This window comes from Phalangium opilio, unplaced genomic scaffold (genome assembly GCF_054372755.1).
Source record: "Phalangium opilio isolate 3A_F unplaced genomic scaffold, DU_Popi_V2 ptg000082l_1, whole genome shotgun sequence".
NCBI classification, from domain to species: domain Eukaryota; kingdom Metazoa; phylum Arthropoda; class Arachnida; order Opiliones; family Phalangiidae; genus Phalangium; species Phalangium opilio.
The window spans coordinates 13,714,787-13,739,638 of NW_028324189.1; the positions used below are offsets into that span (position 1 = coordinate 13,714,787).

General features: G+C 38.1%; 2 protein-coding genes across 2 annotated transcripts in view; both read right to left on the reverse strand.

The window, feature by feature from the left end:
- The window catches only part of LOC149651867 (N-acetylglucosamine transporter UNC93A-like), a 28,588-nt gene extending 10,526 nt beyond the window's left edge, over positions 1–18,062 (reverse strand). Inside the window, exons 1-4 of the mRNA XM_089848973.1 lie at positions 17,762–18,062; positions 12,127–12,363; positions 6,336–6,628; positions 4,760–4,941 (exon numbers count right to left, since the gene is read on the reverse strand). Coding sequence (XP_089705099.1) covers positions 4,760–4,941; positions 6,336–6,628; positions 12,127–12,285 — 634 coding nt within the window. The 5' untranslated portion in view covers positions 12,286–12,363; positions 17,762–18,062. The remainder of the gene's footprint in view (positions 1–4,759; positions 4,942–6,335; positions 6,629–12,126; positions 12,364–17,761) is intronic.
- LOC149651866 (unconventional myosin-Vb-like) overlaps positions 1–24,852 on the reverse strand; it is a 419,287-nt gene that overhangs the window by 105,190 nt on the left and 289,245 nt on the right. The window lies entirely within an intron of this gene.

The following is a 24,852-nucleotide window of genomic DNA, read 5'->3' on the forward strand; positions in this document are numbered from 1 at the left end:
ATATTAAATTGTCTTTAAAATGTGTATTTCAAATGAGAATATTTATGTACATTATTGTTACACCGCTCTAATCATCCTAATTAAGTTCCTAGAATTTATCAGGTCTGAGTCCATTGTGCCTAACAGGCGTGCGGGGCCTAGTACAATAGCAGCTTCCAGCCCTACAAATACTATGATGCCAGCGCCCTGCGGCGACAAGGTTCACGGTCGAGTTATGCAGTAGAGATTTGACTACTGCATCTTGAATTTTTCCCCTCGGCCCCTAGTACTTGAAATTGTAAACTCCATCGTACTGATTCCCACTCCTTTCTAATACATCCTTCCAGATGTTAGTCCTCTAAGTCTCGCTCACTCGCTGGCTTCTTTTAATCAATCAACTTTACAACGTTATGATTTTCCTCTTCATGACAAAAATAGTTCGGTTCAAGAGTCAATCGGGGCGTTAGAATATTTTTGGATCATGGAAGATTTTGTTGTGTAAACCACGTAAATGTAATTAGGTTTCCGTCCTTGCACTAGTAATCATTTGGGAACATTCCCATAGTATACTGCGGGACGAGGGCCATGTTCGTTTACTAACTAACGCTATCCTTATAGACCATTTCTGTAATTTCAAATTGTAGAGAAACCAAAGCGCGTCCCGCAGGGGCTGAGAGGTCTATTCCAACTCGCCAAGAGGCAAACGCCAGATGGAGCCAGAGTTCACTACACGTAGGAGGCTAGCCAACTCGCATTGCTTCTAAAGGTGCTTCTTGACGCAGCCCCACGCCCTTTAAAGTTCTCTTCACCCATGTCACTAATGGAATGGCCTCGCTGTCTATAATTTTCATTTGCCTTTGTCGAACTATACTACAGTAATATGTGAATTTCATGATTCCATATTATACATATGTTGTATGTTCATGGGCAAAGCAATACTGAAGGATCGATGGCAGAGGGAGTAAGTTGCAAAATACCATGAATTCATTTACTAACATGAATGTCCATGTTAAGCATTCCCCTGTAGTCCACTCTCAAAAAGCGATAGGAGGAGCCAAATTTTCGCGCCACTCGTGTGACGTAAATTTTATATCCAATAGGAACCATACTGGAAATTCTTCTTCATTCGGGCGTGTCTTACCGTTTATTATTAAGCAGACAGTTCTTTGGGATACTGGTTAATCTACCTGTATCGGGTTTTCGTTTTACTCATATAATTTAGTTGTTAACATTTAACTCATAACATGATAGTATTTTAAAATGGCAACAAAATACAGGGTGTTTCTGGAAAGTCTGGCACAAAACAGGCATGTTCCTTGGGTCAAAAGTAGTCCGAAAGGTCCTATGACGTTTTGGGGTAAAGGGCTCCGTTGCGACGTTATGGGCTCTCAAAAGTAGGCCGAAAAACAACGAGATTTTGCAGAATTATAGCACTAGTATTGGGGTTTTGACCCAATTGTTCACGATTATTGAGCATAAGGCAATGATCGAAATAAGTTCAAACCTAGTGGAAGACCGTGAACGTGTTAAACGGCCAAAAGCGTTAATCCCTTTGTTTTTATTAATGATTGAAATTAAAGGTAAGGAAAGTAGCTCAGATATCGGTTACTTGTTTGTTCAGATGTACTGGTAACTGACCAGTTTTTATTCTTTATTTCAATTAGACAAATTTTTCTTACAATAATTCAAATGAACCCCTTAACCTTTACAATAATTCGAATGAACCCCTTAAGTTTTACAATAATTTGAGTGAACCCCTTAAGTTTTACAATAATTCGAATGAACCCCTTAAATTTTATAATAAATCGAATCGAATCCATTACATTTACAATAATTCGAATTGAACCCATTTCATTTACAATAATTCGAATGTACCCCATTACATTTACAATAATTCGAATGAACCCCATTACATTTACAATAATTCGAATGAGTCCCATCACATTTACAATAATTTTAATGAACCCCATTACTTTTACAATAATTCGAATGAAACCCAATTACATTGTTCTACAAAAATTGTTCAAAATGGGACCCATCAACGTTTAAGCAAACTTGCGCGCGTCGTTTCACTCGTTTGAAAGATTCACGAACACGTTCGAAGATTTCTGGCGTGTTACGGATGCTATCACATCCATCAATTATCCTTTGTCGTATGTCTTGGACATCGCGAACTTCACTTCGGTATACCAAGTCCTTGAGATGGCCCCAAAAGAAAAAAAAATCGCATGGGTTGAGATCGGGAGATCTTGTTGGCCACGCAACAGTTCCGCCTCGACCTATCCACCTCCGGGGAAACGCAACATCAAGATATGCTCTAACTTAAAGACTAAAATGGGGCGGTGCGCCATCGTGCATGAACCACATTATTTGTCGCAGTCGTAACGGTACGTCCTCTAATCATGGTCTACTTCAGGAATGCAGAGTACTCAGATATGCATCTTATTTATGGACTGGCTCGGGGAAATGCGGTGGAAGCTCGGCGCTTGTACCAGGAGCACTTTCCTCAACGACAAGTTCCCAATCGACAAACATTTACGGTAGTCGACAGACGCTTGAGAGAAACCGGGAAACTTCAACCGTCGGGACCTGAACCTCGTGCGGTGGCGTAGCGGTTAGCGCTTTCGCCTCGCAGCAAGAGGATCCCGGGTTCGATCCCGGACTGTGGCACCGGGTGAAAATCTGGGAACAAATCCTTCTGCGTAGAGTTTGCAAGTTCTCTCCCCGCTTGTTAAAGAAGTTTTCCTCCGCGGTCTAACCCGTTTTCTCCTTTCCATCAAAACTTGCTGAGGTTAACGGTAATAGTTAGTATAGGGCGCTGTCGGTTAGCTGTGGCATAGGGACTAGCCACCACCCCTCTATGCATTGTAAAGGGACCCACCTGTAAACAAGCCAAAGGCTTAGTGTGGATATCCCTTCATAGGCAAAGCTTAGATTATTATATAAAAAAAATGTAATGGGGTTCATTCGAATTATTGTACATGTAATGGGGTTCATTCGAATTATTGTAAATGTAATGGGTTTCATTCCAATTATTGTAAAGGTTAAGGGGTTCATTAGAATTATTGTAAAACTTAAGGGGTTCATTCGAATTATTGTAAATGTAATGGGTTTCATTCGAATTATTGTAAATGTAATGGGTTTCATTCGAATTATTGTAAAGGTTAAGGGGTTCATTCGAATTATTGTAAAGGTTAAGGGGTTCATTCGAATTATTGTAAAGGTTAAGGGGTTCATTCGAATTATTGTAAAGGTTAAGGGGTTCATTCGAATTATTGTAAAGGTTAAGGGGTTCATTCAATTATTGTAAAGGTTAAGGGGTTCATTCGAATTATTGTAAAGGTTACGGGGTTCATTCGAATTATTGTAAAGGTTACGGGGTTCATTCGAATTATTGTAAAGGTTAAGGGGTTCATTCGAATTATTGTAAACGTTAAGGGGTTCATTCGAATTATTGTAAAGGTTAAGGGGTTCATTCGAATTATTGTAAAGGTTAAGGGGTTCATTCGAATTATTGTAAAGGTTAAGGGGTTCATTCGAATTATTGTAAAGGTTAAGGGGTTCATTCGAATTATTGTAAAGGTTAAGGGGTTCATTCGAATTATTGTAAAGGTTAAGGGGTTCATTTGAATTATTGTAAAGGTTAAGGGGTTCATTCGAATTATTGTAAAAGTAATGTGTCTAATTGAAATAATGAATAAAAGACTGGTCAGTTACCAGTACATCTGAACAAACAAGTAACCGATATCTGAGCTACTTTCCTTACCTTTAATTACAATCATTAATAAAAACAAAGGGATTAACGCTTTTGGCCGTTTAACACGTTCACGGTCTTCCACTAGGTTTTAACTTATTTCGATCATTGTCTTATGTACAATAATCGAAAACAATTGCGTCAAAACCACAATACTAATACTATAATTCTGCAAAATCTCCTTGTTTTTCGGCCTACTTTTGAGAGCCCATAACATCGCAACGGAGCGCTTAACCCCAAAACGTCATAGGACCTTTCGGACTCCTTTTGACCCAAGGAACATGCCTGTTAATTTATGCCAGACTTTCCAGAAACACCCTGTATAATCCTGAACTTGAACTCGTAAAAAGCATTATATCGAGTGCTTGTACCGTATTTGACGACTTGAATGTAAGAACTGTAACCGAACACGTAAGCCTTGGCCAAACTTTGGAGCAAGCCTTGACAACAACAAATCTTTGATAACATCAAAATTAATAAACAAAATACCAAAATATAACACCTAAAACCACGATAAGCCTATAACACGCGAGTTTCGTTGCTAAGCCTATGCCTACTGTTAAAACGCGTCGTTTGCTTTAAATATAACAGCTGATCGCAACTTCCCGTTCGCCACATCTTTTTTTAAATAGGCTCCTCCTACTGCCGAGTAAGAGGCGATGTATGGTAAGCCGGAGAGACCTTCATGTTAGTAAATGAATTCATGAAAATACTTGTTAATTCGCCTTCTAGCGGCACATAGTGGCAAACCGGATAGTGAGGGGCATATGGGGGAATCAACGTTCTAAAGAGGGAAGTAGCTAACGCGTTTATTTTGCCTAGATGGCGCTAGCTTTTTTCCGGGGTTTGACTCAGCAATTTTCATAGCCCCCCTCCATTTTGGGGCTGAAAAGGGGGAAGTAAACTTAACATTGGTTGTTTAGTCGCATAGTATGGGGCGCTATGGGCTGCCATCGGCCCTTCAGTATTGCTTCGTCCATGGTATGCTAGACTTACAGGTGAACAGCGTAATTTAATTAGGCTTACCGTTGGTGACGTTTATTGGAGAAGCGGTTTGATCAAGAACGAGGAAGGATATAAGGTTTCCCCAAATCTGACTAGATTGAAAGAAAGCGAAGAAAATGCCGAAGAACCTAGCGATGGTCGCATTCAGAAGGGTTTCGTTTTCAGATGCTGTGCTTTGCGAATTCCGGCTCATTCTAGCGTATCTAAAATAATATTTTCAATTATCATCCAGTCCATGACTTTAAAAAGACAAGAGTTTCATGTCGAACCACTTATCTATATCACCATAAGTGAATAATTAACTTAATTTATCACTTATGATATCACTTGTATCCTTATTATACACTAGCTGTTACCCGCGGCGTCGCTCGCGTGTGATAAGAACTTCCATCAAAATGATTTAAAGAATGGGTAGATTTCACTGATGACTAATTTTTTGGTAGCACCCTAGGAGCGAAGGCACTCTATAAGTTGAAGGAAACCAGCGTACTAAATATTTAAGAAATAGATTGAAACGCACGGACTTTGTTGCATAGAGAATATTTTTTACATTTCTGGCCGCCATTTAAAAAGATGGGAAGAAATAGAACCTAAAAGACTATTCAGGCCGTCTATAAGTTAAGGAAAACCAGTGTACTAAATATTTAAGAAATCGGTTGAAACGCGCGGACTTTGCTGTGTAGAGAAGATTTTTTACATTTCTGGGCGCCATTTTTTAAGATGGCGGCGGATTGGAAAAATCTTCCTTAGTACGCGTCTACTACTTATGAGTAACGTTCCTGTAGATTTTCAGCCTTCTAGAGCACGCTGTTTGGGCTGGGCGTTGATTATCAGTCAGTCAGTCAGGACTTCTATATCTATATAAATCAAAGTCCTGACTGACTGACTGACTGATAATCAACGCCCAGCCCAAACCGCTTGCCCCAGAAGGCTAAAAATTTGCAGGAACGTTACTCATAAGTAGTAGGCGCGTACTAAGAAAGATTTTTCCAATCTGCCGCCATCTTAAAAAATGCCGCCCAGAAATGTGAAAAATCTTCTCTATGCAATAAAGTCCGTGCGTTTCCACCGATTTCAAAAATATTTAGTACACTGGTTTCTTTTAACCTATAGATGGGCTGAATTGTCTTTTGGGTTCGATTTGTAACCATCTTTTTAAATGGCGGCCAAAAACTTAAAAACCCTTCTTTAAAGAACAATGTCCGCATGAAAAGTAATAAAAATGTCCAGACGGGCTGACGGGCAACGCCGAGTGCCTTCGCTCCTAGGGACGTGTTACAAAAATATTAGTCATCAGTATAATATACCCATTCTTTATATCCTTTTGATAGAAGTTCCTATTACACGCGAGCGACGCCGCGGGTAACAGCTAGTTGATTTATATAGATATAGATAGTTTTCAGCCTAGGAGGATACATATCATTTACACAAGGAGGCCAGGCTACTTGTGGACAAAAAGTGCATTGTATGAACCTCCCTAGCCTGAAAACTATGTATATAATAAAAAAGCAGACACTTTGTGGGTTCAAAAACAACTGCATGAGCAAAGCCAGTGTAGGAATTTTGTACATGCTTATAAAAAAAGTTGGTAATTTACCTGAATCCAATTTCGTTAAGGTAGGTACACTTGGCGGACCACATTGGTGCGGCACCTAATCCCAGGATGATGGCAGCGGGAATCATTGTGCCCCATCGTGGATACATATTGGCGGCAATGTACGGAATGTAGAGAGCCAGGCAGAAGGCCAGAGCCTTCTTGATGCCCAATGTGTCAATCACGATAGTAGGCAGAAAGAACGAAGATAGAATCAATGTCGCGTACAACACCGACTGCGACGTCACTCCAATTCCAGCGTCCGTGTTCAACGTACTTTGCAGGTTACCGAGCGCCTGAAAATCACCTGTTTACGTTACACAGTTTGACGGTTTTTTTCCCAATGAAAATACTGTTATTTCGTAATATTAGCTCCTCATACTCAAATCGAACACAATTCACGATGCTTAGTCTTATTAGTACAATAAACGCAATGCTTGGTCTTACTAGTACAATAAACGCAATGCTTGGTCTTACTAGTACAATAAACGCAATGCTTGGTCTTACTAGTACAATAAACGCAATGCTTGGTCTTACTAGTACAATAAACGCGATGCTTGGTCTTACTAGTACAATAAACGCGATGCTTGGTCTTACTAGTACAATAAACGCAATGCTTGGTCTTACTAGTACAATAAACGCGATGCTTGGTCTTACTAGTACAATAAACGCGATGCTTGGTCTTACTAGTACAATAAACGCGATGCTTGGTCTTACTAGTACAATAAACGCGATGCTTGGTCTTACTAGTACAATAAACGCGATGCTTGGTCTTACTAGTACAATAAACGCGATGCTTGGTCTTAAAAGTACAATAAACGCGATGCTTGGTCTTACTAGTACAATAAACGCGATGCTTGGTCTTACTAGTACAATAAACGCGATGCTTGGTCTTACTAGTACAATAAACGCGATGCTTGGTCTTACTAGTACAATAAACGCGATGCTTGGTCTTACTAGTACAATAAACGCGATGCTTGGTCTTACTAGTACAATAAACGCGATGCTTGGTCTTACTAGTACAATAAACGCGATGCTTGGTCTTAATAGTACAATAAACGCGATGCTTGGTCTTACTAGTACAATAAACGCGATGCTTGGTCTTACTAGTACAATAAACGCGATGCTTGGTCTTACTAGTACAATAAACGCAATGCTTGGTCTTACTAGTACAATAAACGCAATGCTTGGTCTTACTAGTACAATAAACGCAATGCTTGGTCTTACTAGTACAATAAACGCAATGCTTGGTCTTACTAGTACAATAAACGCAATGCTTAAACTCACAAGTACAATAAACGCAATGCTTAAACTCACAAGTACAATAAACGCAATGCTTAAACTCACTAGTACAATAAACGCAATGCTTAAACTCACTAGTACAATAAACGCAATGCTTAAACTCACTAGTACAATAAACGCAATGCTTAAACTCACTAGTACAATAAACGCAATGCTTAAACTCACTAGTACAATAAACGCAATGCTTAAACTCACTAGTACAATAAACGCAATGCTTAAACTCACTAGTACAATAAACGCAATGCTTAAACTCACTAGTACAATAAACGCAATGCTTAAACTCACTAGTACAATAAACGCAATGCTTAAACTCACTAGTACAATAAACGCAATGCTTAAACTCACTAGTACAATAAACGCAATGCTTAAACTCACTAGTACAATAAACGCAATGCTTAAACTCACTAGTACAATAAACGCAATGCTTAAACTCACTAGTACAATAAACGCAATGCTTAAACTCACCAGTACAATAAACGCAATGCTTAAACTCACTAGTACAATAAACGCAATGCTTAAACTCACTAGTACAATAAACGCAATGCTTAAACTCACTAGTACAATAAACGCAATGCTTAAACTCACTAGTACAATAAACGCAATGCTTAAACTCACTAGTACAATAAACGCAATGCTTAAACTCACTAGTACAATAAACGCAATGCTTAAACTCACTAGTACAATAAACGCAATGCTTAAACTCACTAGTACAATAAACGCAATGCTTAAACTCACTAGTACAATAAACGCAAAGCTTAAACTCACTAGTACAATAAACGCAAAGCTTAAACTCACTAGTACAATAAACGCAAAGCTTAAACTCACTAGTACAATAAACGCAAAGCTTAAACTCAATAGTACAATAAACGCAAAGCTTAAACTCACTAGTACAATAAACGCAAAGCTTAAACTCACTAGTACAATAAACGCAATGCTTAAACTCACTAGTACAATAAACGCAATGCTTAAACTCACTAGTACAATAAACGCAATGCTTAAACTCACTAGTACAATAAATGCAATGCTTAAACTCACTAGTACAGTAAATGCAATGCTTAAACTCACTAGTACAGTAAATGCAATGCTTAAACTCACTAGTACAATAAATGCAATGCTTAAACTCACTAGTACAGTAAATGCAATGCTTAAACTCACTAGTACAATAAATGCAATGCTTAAACTCACTAGTACAGTAAATGCAATGCTTAAACTCACTAGTACAATAAATGCAATGCTTAAACTCACTAGTACAATAAATGCAATGCTTATACTCACTAGTACAATAAATGCAAAGCTTAAACTCACTAGTACAATAAATGCAAAGCTTAAACTCACTAGTACAATAAATGCAATGCTTAAACTCACTAGTACAATAAATGCAAAGCTTAAACTCACTAGTACAATAAATGCAATGCTTAAACTTACTAGTACAATAAATGCAATGCTTAAACTTACTAGTACAATAAATGCAATGCTTAAACTTACTAGTACAATAAATGCAATGCTTAAACTTACTAGTACAATAAATGCATGCTTAAACTTACTAGTACAATAAATGCAATGCTTAAACTTACTAGTACAATAAATGCAATGCTTAAACTTACTAGTACAATAAATGCAATGCTTAAACTTACTAGTACAATAAATGCAATGCTTAAACTTACTAGTACAATAAATGCAATGCTTAAACTTACTAGTACAATAAATGCAATGCTTAAACTTACTAGTAAAATAAATGCTTAAATCTAATTACTATTCTAATTCCCTTCATTATAAAATGAGCGAGGGAAAAATATCACCTCACCACAATCCACTCTCCCTTCAATGTCGAACGAAAATTTTAATACTGTCTAAGGCGGTTACTCTGACACTACGAATACGTCGACAACAGGGCAGGTCAAACTAATAATGATTGTTTTACAAGTTTTAATTGAAATAAAAAATTATCATTATTTGTTATTCACAAAGCTTGACTAACTCAACCAAGCCAATTTTAATGAACCTTCCCTTGCTCCAAATGTTCCGACGTTACATTTACCCCTCTTTGTGGTACACTTCTCTTGAAGAGAAGGATTATATACTTCTGATATTACTAACAAATGCAATTGAGAAAACAAGATGGTCTAGCCCATAATTAGCCGCATCGTTTACGTACTCTCGCTATCCCTACTACAATAAATATACTTCTAGTGAAATATCCCCTAATATACCGGTCAGGGGGAATAATTTTTCAATGGCAGCTTGGCAAAGTGAATCACATATCGCCAACGCCCGTTACTAATTTAATTACTAATACTACTACTACTACTACCACCACTACTCTTCGGGTAAAACTATTAGTCTCATCGATACCTTGTAGCTAAGAAACAAGATGGCCCAAGGGCCTTAATAGTAGCCACATCGTTATCTATTTAATCAGCACATAAATAAAAAGAAAAAAATTCAAAGACCCTAAAAAATAAAAAAAGTGTCCGACCCCACAGATAAAAATTCAAAAGTATCCGACCCCACAGATAGAGAAGAACCCTCCCCCCGTCCCCGACACTTTAGAGATAAACTAAAGGATGAAAACTCGAACGCTTTATCCAGTCTCTATGGGCCAGCGACCCGGGTTCAATTCCCGAGTGCGAAGTGAAAAAATTTGAATTAAAATAAAATTTCTAACTGAGTTCAGTTACCCCTATTGGTGGGGTGAAGTACTATCGAGTTCCTTTTAAGCTAAAATCTAACGATAACGAAAGCGACAACCCCGGCCACTACAACTACTACTACAAACTAAGAGCCTCATCGTATACTACGATGTGGCTAAAAACCAAAAAATTGCCAAAGCGCGCTTCTAGAATTCTCGGACCGGTTCTATATCCATCCCATTCTTCTCTTTCTTGTAGCTCACGAGTCACGAGTCACTAAGCACAGCTCCTATACACTTTCGTTCTCTCACAAATTTTGTATATAGCGAATTCTAGTGGTCGAAAATTGTTGTATATTTGGAACTAAACTGATTTGAACTATGTAGAATAACAGGTGAACTCTGCCCTAACTAGAACTGCATATAATGAAACCCGACTATGATTACCGGGACTCATGAGTACGCTTTTAACCATGTAACAACGACTCGTAACTTAACGAATAAAGTAACTCTTAAGTTAGAATTACATCGTGCAGATTAATCTACGAAACACAACTCGAAAATGTCATTCTTATCTCTATTTTCGTGGTTAAATATATTTTCCGAAATTGCGCCAAGCGAGAGTTTTGAAATTATAAGCCACTCCTATCAAAACATGCAAAGTAGTCTAGGATGGGTAGGGAATTAGCTACGTTGAACCGTTGCCTACGTTAATCAACGTAGGCAACGGCTCAACGTTCTTCTTACATAAATCCGTTTTGATCAAACGACATCATTGATATCAGTAACACTATATTACCAAACAATTATAAAATTCAATTAAAGGCCGACTTCCCGCGAAAAGGGTTCAAGCGAACTGAAAACCGAGCATCGAGACTAACAATGGAGCGACCGTGCCAATTTTCGAATCCCCGCTGGGACAAAAGTCGGTAGGGTTCCAGCTAACTGAATGCCGTGCAGTGCGGTTCGAGCGAACTGAAGATACACAATAGAGAATACCCTTCAGAGGAAAGCAAAAATTCGAGGGGAAATAAATTTTAATAGGATTTCATTTGTTCACCTTCAGTTCGCTAGAACCGCATTGTACGGCTTTCAGTTAGCTAGAACACTTCCAACTTTTACCCCAGCGGGGATTCGAAAATCGGCACGGTCGATCCATTGTTAGTCTAGATGCTCGGTTTTCAGTTCGCTAGAACCCTCTTCACTGGAAGTCGGCCTTTAAGGTGCGATGCGCATCTGAATTTTTATGGGCGTGAGTGAAAACAAAAAGGGTGAGCCTGGGAATTATGACGTTACATAACTAAAGCAATAAGAGAATACAGAGTGTCATCCTTCTTCTATTATGCCCTTCTGGTAATACCATAAGTTTATCATGCCTCTAAGTACACAAATATGGGTTACAACTGGGCATCTTCCGCAGGCTACTGTGACGTCAGTACTCGAATAGCGCTAAAATACGAAGAGAGAAAATTTTGAAATTCCTGTCGCGGTGCAGCCACAAAACGGTCGAGACGATTACTAAGTGGGTCACAGGAAAAAGAAATCATCCAATGCAATAAAGGAGATTTTTACGTTTCGTATAGGCAGGCATTGGGGGGGGGAGCAAATTTTACTTAAGAAACCCCAAATCCCTCTCTCTCGTGAGATAGAGGCGGTTTCAGTCCTGAAACATTTCTAAAAGGGATAAAAGAAACGCTAGGCTAGGCAATACAATTTTGTATTGAAGTTGAGGTGATAAATGATACGGAGAGAGTATAGGGTTTCATTAAAGAGAGCCAGGCAAACACTATTGGCATAGGAGTAGCAGCCATATCTCTACTTAGAGGCATGATAAACTTATGGTAATACATATAATGATGTTACCTGAAAGGCGCAGAACATGAAGAGAAAAGCCACGCATATTATTAAGAGGTTTTTGATTATGGCCTTTTTGGACATGCTCTCAACGGGCGAAATTGATTCCTGACTGGTGAATCCATTCTTGGAGTTTCCATTCATTTCCAAATGGTCAGTCGAAGACATGATTTCGTCTTTGAGTATTTCAGTACAACAGCTAGGCGTTCTCGACTCAAACTTTTGCAGTTTAATGTATCAGCTTCCCTGTAATTTAGGAGAAATATTACGATTAAAGGAATAGCGACGTGGTTTAAAAATTATCTCAAATCTAAAGAAAACCTTACTTTTTTGAGAGTTTAAACTCTTCTGATTCCAAAAACATGCTTGATCAATATTTAAATATGAGGGAAAACACAGAAAAAACACTCGAAAACTTGAAATTTGGGGGGCAAAAGCAAAATTGCGGAGAAGATTTTTGGCGGGTTTTTCTCCTTGATACGTCACTCACGGCATCTCGCGGAAAAGCCAAGGGACTTTCGAATCTACTATAGTCTGTCAAACGAAAGAAGAGCCCTGAGAAATTTGTCCAAATTGGTGGCGCCACCATCGACCCCATAGTACTTTATCAACTTGTTTTGTTTTGTCAATAGTCGTCTGTAATATAGTCTGCTATATACAGATAGGCTTAATCGCAATAGAACCAATACATATTGCAATATATATTTAATACGTTTATGTTTCATGGTTTTTTACGATCATCGAGTATTAAAGAATATAAAACAAAATTAACGACAAGACACCAGTTTTATCTTTGTTGAACTAGCATTGCAATATATTTTAATGACATAAGTTAAAGTATCTGTATATAGCAGACTATATTACAGACGACTATTGACAAAACAAAACAAGTTGATAAAGTACTATGGGGTCGATGGTGGCGACACCAATTTGGACAAATTTCTCAGGGCTCTTCTTTCGTTTGACAGACTATAATGCCTCGCGAATCTGAATAAAATAGGCTTAACGCGAAGCGGAGAAACTAACAGGCGTCACGTGAGCGACATCTAGAGAGAAATTTCTCCTTACTACATCATCAAACGAAACAAAATTTTAACTAGGCCTTTTCCAAACACAATACTTTGATTGCAGTTTTATAAATTGCTACGAAACCAAATAAAGAAGTAAACATATCATAATAAACTAGATATTTCAAGGATTTTTTCGCATTTTAAGTTTGTGGATGACGAAAATTATGTCTCTAACACTTTAAGTAATATTAAAAGGTAAGTGTTGAACCTCACAGAGCTTTTCATTAAATCTAGGGTTGAATATAAATAGTAAATATCCACCTCGCCAAATATAAGAACCGGTGGTCAGAAAAGGTATTTCGAAGGTGGTCGACCGTTTCCGCACAGTTTTATTTTTCATACCTTAAAAACCTATAGCTCGTTTCCGCACAATTTTTCAAAGCCCATTTCCGCACAGTTTGCAATAAAAAACATTTTTATTTTCTTGTTGATTACATTTTAAAAACCTTAAACTTATGCTGCTGGCACATTGGACCGACAATAGCCAAAATGTGAGGTTTAATGATTATATTATTTGCGATGCTATTTTACGATAGATTTATTTTTAATGCTGATTTTACAAACGAAATTAAAAAATTCTCCTTTTTTTCTAATCTCCAGAAAAATACACACACCCGAGGCAAACCAAATCTCAGTTTCTATTACAGTGGGTGTAGCCGGGGACCAGATAAATACTTCTGTCATCTCAAATGTGTTATACACATATAATGTTAAAGGATTGACAGGCGCTAATATCACTCAGTAATACCAGGGATAGATTTAATATTAGAAGTAGGAATGGAGAACAGAGTAATATGGGCGCGCGTCAAAGTCTCGGACCCCATTCCCTGGGAAGGGGGGTATGAAAGTAGGACTGCTCTCGAGCTCGAGCCAGCTCGGGCTCGTGACGAGCGAGCCGAGTTCGAGCCGAGCCGAGCCGCCACTTTTGCGGCTCGATTAATTAACGAGCGAGCTTTTTTATGGTCGAGCCGAGCCGAGCCGACAGGCATCGAGTCGAGCCGACTCACGAGCCGGCTCGCGAAATTAGTCACTGATATAGTGCTTTCCTTTTAGTCTTTATTCTCTCCACCAATAGCGTTCCGTTCTATTTTTACATGAAATAAAGCGTGGGAAAAATCTCTCGTCTCTAGCCTTGAGCATATTTTAAAGAGCGTGTTTTACTGAACCACTACATTCCTAAACATGGGATGGCATTTATAGTCATTCTCAAGTTTGACGTTGGTAGTAGCAATTTTTTTTTTAAACATGTATATGTTAATCGAGCCAGCTCGGCTCGGCTCGATCATTTTCGAGCCGAGCCGAGCCAAGACCCAGCTCGGCTCGAGTCGAGCCGAGCCGCCGTTTTTTGACTCGAGCCGAGCCGAGCTTTTAAAAAGCTCGCTCAGCTCGGCTCGTGAACAGTCCTATATGAAAGAAGAGGCGAGTCATAGCGACAGAGGTAAAAAGGAATTACATATTTTTCGCCGTCATCAAAACGTAGTTTAAGTGAGCCAATAAGGTAATTTAAACTTTTCGTTACGTGTTGGAGGGAGGGGCTCTGTACTGGGCGGACTGAAGTAAATACTAACTTTTCACCATTCCTACTTTTAAAATTAAATCTATCCCTGGTAATACCTTTAATGTAAGAAATCATGGGCTCAGTTTTAATATTGGCAAGTGTAAGACACTCCACCTTGGCCGCAGGAACCCCTCTTTCGATTACTCCATTAATTCGGCTCCCTTAACTAAGTCTCTTTGCGAACGTGATCTAGGCATCCTAATAGACCCCCTTCTCAAAATGTCGACCCAGTGTTCAAAAGTCGCCAAGCGCGTGCGTAGCATCACGGGTATGATCCGCCGCAACCTTAATTTCCGGTCCTTACCCCTTATCAAAACATTATACAATTCTCTGGTCCTCCCCATATTCGATTTTTGCTCCCCAATATGGTCTCCCCATCTTAAATTGGATCTTAATGCCTTACAAAGGGCACAAAACGCTTACACTAAGCTTCCCAACAAACACAGTTCTTCTCCAGCATCTCACCGCCTCTCTTTACTCAATATTGACCCGGTCCACATCCGACATAAAATTAACAACTTATGCCTTGTCCATAACCTTATCAATGGTCACCTTGACATTGACTTCTCCCTCTTTTTCACCAGAAATACGAGCGCGAATACCCGTGGTCACTCTCAAAAATTGGTCAAACCACGAGCCCTAACCACCTTTCGACAGACCCATGTTTCTAATACTGTAATTAACGATTGGAACTCCTTGCCCCCTAGCATTATTGCCATTACCAACAAATCTCTGTTTCGAATTAAACTCTCTGAACATTTTAAACTCTCTGAACATTTTAACGACCTAATTTAAACCCTGATGCATCCCCGTATTTAGTGATTTTTTTTTTTCAATTATTTTTTTACTCAAGTATTCTCATTGATATTTTAGTCCTCCTAGTCATTATATACTTTCTTGTCACGGCCCCCTCGCTATTACCGCCGTCTGCTCCTAAGACACCAAGTTGTCTTTGCGGATGTTGTATCAAATAAATAAATAAATAAATAAATAAATGTATTGTTAACCAATTGTTTTACGAACTACATTTAAAATTTGTATTGCGATATGTGACAGAACAGAATTAAATTGACTCTAGTGTTTCCCAAACTCTATCACGTGAGATTTGAAATAAATTTTTAAATATCGCGTAAAAAATCGAAATAAGAATTGGCATCAGGGATAGATTTAACTTGAAAAGTAGGAATGGAGAAGTAAACTTCAGTCCGATTCATAGCCCAGTAAATAGCCCGTCCCTCCAAGACGTAACGAATAGTTTAAATTATCTTATTGGCTCACTTAAACTACGTTTTGATGACGTTGCCGACGGGGACGGCGAAAAATACGTCATTCCTTTTTACCTCTGTCGCTATGTCCCACCTCTTCTTTCATACCCCCCCCCCCACATCCCGGTGAAGGGGGTCCGGGACTTTAACGCGCGCCCTGATTACTCTGTTCTCCAGTCCTACTTCTAAAATTAAATCTATCCCAGGCATAATATATTCCAGAAAAACGTGTATGCCACGTAATATTACGTCATAATTGGACTACATTTAATTATTCTCACTAGGAGACATTAAAACATTTTGGCCCCATATATGAAAGACATATATACAGGATGTTTGTGATAAGTCTGCCATAAATTAAGGGGGATGTTCTTTGGGCGATTTTGAGTCGAAAATGTTCTATGACAATTTGCCGTCCGGGCCACTGTTTTCCAGTTATGATTTGAGTGTTTTAGTGATGACCCCTTAATTAAATCAGAAATCATTGTCTTTCAGTTTTTTAATTAAATTTACGGGAGCATCCGTAAAATACTCAAATTATAACTCTAAACGGTGGCCCAAAAGGCAAAATGTCTTTGGGCCATTTTGAGTCGAAAATGTTCTGTGATATTTTGCCGTCCGGGTCACTGTTTTCGAGTTAAGATCGGAGTATTTTACGGGTGACCCCTTAAATTTAATTAATAAATTGATTTAGACAATCATTTCTAATTTAATTAAGAGGTCATCCCTAAAACACTCAAGTCAGAACTCAAAAATAGTGGTCTGGACGGTGAAATTGCCATAGAACATTTTCGACTCAAAATCGCTCAAGGAACATCCCCCTTAATCTATGGCAGACTTATCAGAAACACCCTGTGCAGTAGATATTGAACTTCAAAGTTCTTTGAAATGCTAAAAAAATTCACTTGGAAATTAAAGATGAGTCCGGAGCCTCCGAGATATCTAGGCCTGTGCCTATAGCGAAGCGAGAATATATTTTTGACTAATTTAGTTAGTCGTGTTTTCTAGCTTGGTGGCGCTTTTAGTATCGTAAAATAAAAATAAGTTCAGCCTCGAGACTCCGTCGACTCCTACAATATTAGGGCAAGGCATAGACGTAGAGCGGTGAAACCGAGGTCGCGGATAGTAAGAAAATGTTTTAGAAAAATTCCGAAAACCTTTATTAAACAATCATGATAAAGAAGTAAAAGATGAACAAATGAAAGGTTACGAAGGAGTAAAAAAATCCCTCTTATGTTATAATAAAACTGTGAATTAGCAACTTCTTGAAGTTTTGTTTTACTAAAAAAACAACAATGTTAAAATCCCACAATTAATTTTGTTGTCCACACAATCTAACCAAAAGATTCAATAAAAAATAAATATCCCTAAAACAATTAGTAACGTTAATTTATGGGTGAAACCTTTCTCTTTCATAAATTTTTTATAATTGACTCCTAAAATATCAACGACAAGTAATGGAAGACCCCCTTTGCAACTGTAATAAAAGCGCCATCTAGTAGACATATAGGGTGAAATTATTTCCTCTATGAAACTGGATATTTCCTCACATAAAAATCGACACGCACGGGCCTAAATAAATTGTGGAGGCTTCGGTCGCAAATTTGACTGTATCAATATTACCACTACTAATTAATTATATCTACTATCGCCGGTAATTATTTATAAATTATACCTAAGTACAAGGAGAAGTCACCGGCCACCCTCTATAACAAAATTATAAATATAATACTTTTGAAATAAATAATTACCTGTTAAAAATTGCTTCCTTCTCGACACAGTAACGTTCGTTTCAGGAAATAACACAAAAATGCGAAACAAATTCTCGGGAGCACTTTCCTTTGCAAATTAAAACTATTGTTTTTAACGATTTCCCTAAATAATTTTAAAAACGGCAAATTCGTTAAAAGCGTACGCTACAATTCGATGTATTTTGCAATACAGAACGAATTGTTCTAATGTTATAAAAATTCAACTTCGTTCCGGCTGGAAGGATAAATTTTATCCTTTCTTTAACAACGAAGCGTCAAATTCATATGCCTGTGATTCAGAACGGGTTCGCTTTGATAACGGCATAAGTATCATAAATAAAGATTAATAGATTAGCAAGCTGAGGAGCTACAAACTGCGTAGATCAAGCTTCAGTTCTCGGAAAAAGCGGCATAGCTCTAGACAGAAGTGAATGACTTTTATCCTCAGAAGTATAAGACCGTAGGCTTTGGGGTTTTCGCTATTCCAGGGCTGATACTCACTCACACGCTCAATTTCAGTTGAATAAAAGACTAATTAATTTAGAAATAGTAAGCAAAAAGTGACTAAATAGGGGCAAATTAAGCTATAAACAAGACGGCCCAAGGACTCGTAATAGTAGCCACATCGTACGAGTGAATAGCCCCTCTATACCCTACCCTAATGAGTGGATAACCCCTCTATAACTTACCCTAATGAGTGAATAGCGCTACTTTTTACAATGCTTAAATGATTTACCGTGCATAAAATCAGAGATGCCCTACTCTAAACAGTAACAAAATTATAACCGTTTAAATTTACTTATGTTGTAATTCTAATATTCCGGCGAATCGAAGAACAGATAGTTTTAGTGATAATCCCCTCGAAGAGTTTACAACATAGACTTATGCCGATGCACACTTATCGCATCTTTTAAATTTCTAACAAGGACTTATGCGCAGAAACGTTTGGAAGAGAAAGTTTAGTTAAAGTGATTATCCCCTCGAATTACCTTTAGCAATGCTAAAATGATCAAACGTTTAACGCTCATTTAACACTATGTTAGCTCTATCTAAGGTATGGTCCCATTTCTCCCAATTCTGTCTTTCCCAAAATACATTTTTATCCCAAACTTTCCGATTCCCAGTTCTCCCAATCTTATATTTCCCAATCGGAATTTTTATCCCAAACTATTCAATTCTCATTTCTCCCAATCTAATGGTTTCGTCTAATATTTTATGCTGCAAAGGGTTGCTTTCAAAACGACTTTGATTATTTTTAATGCGAATAGGTTAGGTTAGGTTAGGTTTGGTTAGGTTTGTTTTGGTTAGGTTTGGTTAGGTTTGGTTTGGTTAGGTTTGGTTAGGTTTGGTTAGGTTTGGTTTGGTTAGGTTTGGTTTGGTTAGGTTTGGTTTGGTTTGGTTAGGTTAGGTTAGGTTTGGTTTGGTTAGGTTTGGTTTGGTTAGGTTTGGTTAGGTTAGGTTTGGTTAGGTTTGGTTAGGTTTGGTTAGGTTAGGTTAGGTTAGGTTAGGTTAGGTTAGGTTAGGTTAGGTTAGGTTTGGTTGGGTTAGGTTTGGTTAGGTTTGGTTAGGTTTGATTAGGTTTGGTTAGGTTAGGTTAGGTTACGTTAAATAATTTTCCTACCAATTAATGTGAAGTGTTATTCTAAATGTATTATATTTTTCTGCTGGATCCACGAGAAAGTTCGTAATTTATTAATCATTTAACTATGGTACGCCTTTTCCAAAATATTAATGTTTAATTTCATTGACTTCTCAAATAATATGTCTTTTCCAAAACATTACTGTTATGTTAGGTTAGGTTTGGGTTGGTTAGGTTAGTAATAGTTTATAAATCATTTAACAATGATACGCCTTTTCCAAAATATTGACGTTTAGCTTCGTTGACTTCTCAAATAATATGCCTTTTCCAAAACATTACTGTTGTGATATGTTAGGTTTGGTTTAGTTAGGTTAGTAATATTTTGTAAATCATTTAACAAAGTTACGCCTTTTCCAAAATATTGACATTTAGCTTCGTTGACTTTTCAAATAATATGCCTTTTCCATAACATTACTGTTATGTTATGTTAGGTTAAGTTTGGTTTGGTTAGGTTAGTAATATTTTATAAATCATTTAACAATGTTACGCCTTTTCCAAAATGTTGACGTTTAGCTTCATTGACTTCTCAAATAATATGCCTTTTCCAAAACATTACTGTTATGTTATGTTAGGTTAGGTTCGGTTTGGTTAGGAGGACGTCTCTTCCTCTTTGGAGCGGTTATACACTTCAAGTAAGTGTATCCCTTATGAAATGAAAAAATAAATAAATAAAACCATCAAATTCTACTCTATTTGAGTCTTTTTGGGTATGCAATATTGGGTTAATTGGAATAGGAGAACTGGGAATTGGGTTGAATGATGTTTGGGTAAATGGGAATTGGGTGTTTTAAATTTCAATGGTGAAATGGGGTGTAACCTGTTCGACCACCAAACAGAAAATACAAGATTCAGGAGGAAAGAATAAAACAACTAAAAAGGGAACTGGATGGGGGGAGAAAAACTCCATTTGAATATCTAGAAATCATAAAATGGAAATTCAAACTAAACTGAATATGTAAAACATATCATTGTTAATAAAACAAAAAAATTCTCCTTGAATTTATTAACATATGTTTTATGCTGAATTGGGAGAAAATAAATTGGGGGAAAAGACATAGTGTTGGGTCAAATGGGATTGGGAGATATGGAATTGGGAGAAACGGTTTGGGTTAAATGGGAGTAAATCGTAGTAACTCGATGCCTGTCCGCTCGGCTCGACCATAAAAAAGCTCGCTCGTTAATTAATCGAGCCGTAAAAGTGGCGGCTTGCTCTTCACGAGCCCGAGCTGGCTCGAGCTCGTGAACAGTCCTAGTTTCCACTCTGTTTAGGTAGTTTTTAAAGTTAGAACAAAAAGAAAAAAACATTTAGTGAAATTTCAGAATTTTTAAATTTTTCCTAAATCCCAATTTTTGGTTCCTACCTCTCCTAGAAATACTTTACAATTTTCATGATCGGCCGGTGAGTGAAATAGAAAGTCAATTTACTTATGGTATTTCGTAAACTCTATTAGGTATAAACTTCTAATTCTCCGATAGACGTAGGCCTATTAAGTACTATTATTTTATGAAAATTCAGTTTTCTACCTTTAACCAAATGGAAGATACCGGGGCTTAAAAGTGCCTAAGTTGTTACGAGAAAAGAGTGTTCGAAGTGCTTTAGGCGAGTGCACGCAATGCTTAATTTTGCGGACCCACTGCTGTGCACCCAGATAGTTTCCCTTCGTATGAGTTGGTGAATTTTTCTAGGGGCCCTACCCATAAACGTTCCTGGGGCATGCAAAGTCTCTCGACGGCCCTGGGGATCAGCAAAATCATATGAAATCAGACAACATCATCAGATTTTCAAATACATAACTGCAATGGCAAGTCCTTGTTTTCACAATATTCTTGTTTAGAAAAGGATAGAAACATCAAAATGATAACTAAATTGGGATCGAAACCTTTTTTTAAAAGGGGAGGGGGTGATAAAATGTTAGAATTTCCATAAATTTTTTATTATACACGAACTTTTTAATGGCGTACTTTAATTTTTAATTTTGAAAAAACGCAAGTGCAGGTATTTTCCAATTTAGGCATCATCGCTCGGTCTACAAATAATTTTAACCATTTTTCCTAACGTCGGGATTAATAATAATACATGTAAATCCTTTATTGTTTAGTAACAAACAATGTGTATGTTGTGTTTAGAACATGGTAGAAAATATATTTTAAAATCTATATTTTAAACACAAATATTCACCTTTTTATTAAGATTTAAAATAAGATTATCCATGGCAAGACTAGAGATGTGAGTCGGTAATTTACGGCCCGTAAATTACCAGTAATTCTCCAAATACCGCGTAAATTACCGTTTTATATCCTACCGTAATTTTACAATGGTAATTTACCGGTAAATTCCGGCGGTAAATTACCGTGGTAAATTACCAAACATTTTTATTACGCATTAAATGTTCATTTTACACTTAAATGATCACTCATTTCTGTGTTTACTTCCAAAATGACTTACCAGGTACTATTCGCTAGTCAGTACTTACAAAGTTGCCCTAGAAATTAGTCTTTTAATAAATCTTTAATTAGAAATCAGATTAGAAAGGCAACGGCTGTCGTCTTGGTAGCAAAAGCCGCAAATACGTGTAAAGCAGTCAGATAGTGCTCACAATGAAACTTTGTTTTAAGTAATGCATTGTAAACACAGGAAAATATAAATTACCAAAAATTACCGACTGAACGGTAATTTTTTTCCCAAAATTTCAATGGGTAATTTACCAGTAATTTATCGGTAATTTACCCGGTAAATTACCGTTTTTAAAAATTACGGTAATTTCACATCTCTAGGCAAGACCAATGTTATAAAACTGAGCACTTTAAATTTCGCGCCAAAGTGTAGATTTTTACGTGGTGCTGTAGGAAGTAAAACATCCAGTGGTTATCGCGCATGTCATTGGGCAGGGCTTTACATTTCCCACTCGGTCTATATCCCACTCTAATCCGTGATGTACGTAAAGCAAGATATGCCCCAAGGCATATTAACGCTTTTTGCAGTGTGATATTGTCTTTAACAAAACCCGAAATAAGGGATATTCACACCGGCAACGTCAGTTCCATTCCCGCTACCAATAAGCAAAGGCGTGGAAAAGCATAGGAAAAATATCGATAGCTAAACAAAAATCGTAGTGGCGGCTGTGGCGCAGACGTTGAGTATCCGCATCCCACACCGGCGTCGTCAGTTAGAGTCCCGCTACCTCCGAAAGACCGCATTTTCTCGTCGAAAATATGATCGAATTTAGTATAGATGTCGCTAGTGCGGTGGAGAATCTAATTCCGGCGAGCTCTGCCCCGCGTAATTTAAATTTACGAAAATGTACGCGAACGCGAAACAGCCTGCCAGCCTGCCTGCTGTTGTGATTTACAAAAGAGACTTATTAAAGTTAAAAAAGCATTTTATTAGGCATGCTGTTTATCAGCTCACGATCCGATAACTAGTGCCGCGTCGGTGTTAAGTTCGGTGTTTTTATATCTCATATAAAGAAGTTACTTTTTTAATCTTAATTTTAGTTATTATCAATTTGTCCTTTGATCCTCTTATAACATCCTTCTTTCGTTATTTTAAATGTTTCAATCATCTACAGAATAATAGATCTAGGAACAATAAATCTTACAATAAATAATACAAGGTTACTAAAATTTTGCAATTATACATTAGTATCTTCCATAATTATAGTCTTGTGATGAACTATAACGTTCAGGTGGTCTGCGAATTCTTGTCGATATGCGAGGTGGCTGTAGACTTTGATGACTTTCATCACGGACACTTTCTGAGACTTCAGGATGGGTTGGTGTCCATAGTACTGGATTGGTTCTTCTCTGATTAGTTGATGATAAGGCTGGTAGAATTGTTCTGGTTGGGTGGTGTGCTGGCGAATGAGAAACTGGAAATTGCCGCTGTTGGTCATGACTATTCTGCAACCCTATCTTAACAACCGCAGTGGGACGTTCCGATATTGCTGACTGGTTTTGAGGATAATTTACACTTTGCTGAAGATATTTAGTTGCTGGTGTTTCTTGTCTCCTATTAGTGTCTGGTCGAAGGTGTATTCGGTTTCTCCTGAAGTTCTGACCCTTTGATGTTCTTATGTGGTATGATTGCGGTTCTTCTGCCTGAGCCGTGATGATAGCTGGTAGCCATGTTCGATGGGCGGCAAAGTATCTTACATTCTGACCAATGTGAAGTGGGGGAAGAGTAGTTCTCATATTCCTTTGTCGATTGATGTTACTTTGGTTCCGTCTTAATACTCGTTCGATCTCATCTGTTGGATAATGTGGTTTCAGGGTTTCAGCAATGGTCGTTAATGGTGTTCTTATACGACGTCTCATTAGCATTTCTGCGGGTGAGGGGCCATTGGCTTTGGGAGTAGATCGATATTCCATCAGTACATGGAATTTTTAAGCGTTTGTATCGCTCTTTCAGCCATGCCGTTGGATTGTGGGTAATGAGGGCTTGAAGTCACATGGTCGACATGCCATTGTTGCAGGAATGCTCTAAACTGAGACGAATTGAAGGGTGGGCCATTATCCGAGACAATGCGTTGGGGTGCCCCGTGACGGGCAAATTGGGCGTTCATGAATTCGATGACAGAATGGGCATTCGTGGTTCTCAATTCCTTGGCCTCTATGTATTTGGAGTAGTAGTCCACCATAAGAATGAAGTGTTTGGAGTCCATTTGAAATAAGTCTGTACCAACAATTTGCCACGGGTACTGAGGTATTGGGTGAGCGGTTATCGGTGGCTTTTGGTTTGCAGGATCTCGGCTACGACAGATAGAGCAGCTATGGATATGCTGCGTTAATTCTGTTATCATGTTTGGCCAAAAAACATTCTCCTTTGCTCTTGCTATAGAACTGTGAATTCCGTAATGGGCTGCGGCGTGGATCCGTTCTACGAGTTCGGTCTGTAGTGCTTTTGGTACAACCAAGTTAGTTCCTCTGAAGATTAGGCCATCTTGCGTGTACAGTTCTGTCTGATATGGCCAGAATGGTACTGCTTCCGAGGGTATTTGTTTCCGATGTTTCGGCCATCCTTCAGTGATGTATTCCCGTATCAGAGCTAATGTAGGGTCTAGGTCTGTGGCTGATTTATATTTTTCTTGACTGGCTGTAGTTAGTGTTGTCACAGCATAGAGAGCAGTGTGTGGTCCATCCAACGAGTCCGTGTTTATTCCTTGATGTTGCTGAGGGGCCCGAGATAAAGTATCTGCCACATACAATTGACTCCCTGGTACGTAAATTAGAGTTGGATTGTACCGAAACAGACGTAGTAGAAGACGTTGTAGTCTCGGTGATAGCAGGTGAAGCGGTTTCTTGACAATTGATAGCAACGGACTATGATCAGTTTGAACCGTTACTTGGGTTCCAGCAATGTAGAAATCAAAGTGTTCACAAGCGTAAACTATGGCGAGCATCTCTTTCTCAATTTGAGCGTATCGCATTTGGGTGTCGGTGAATGTTGTCGAGG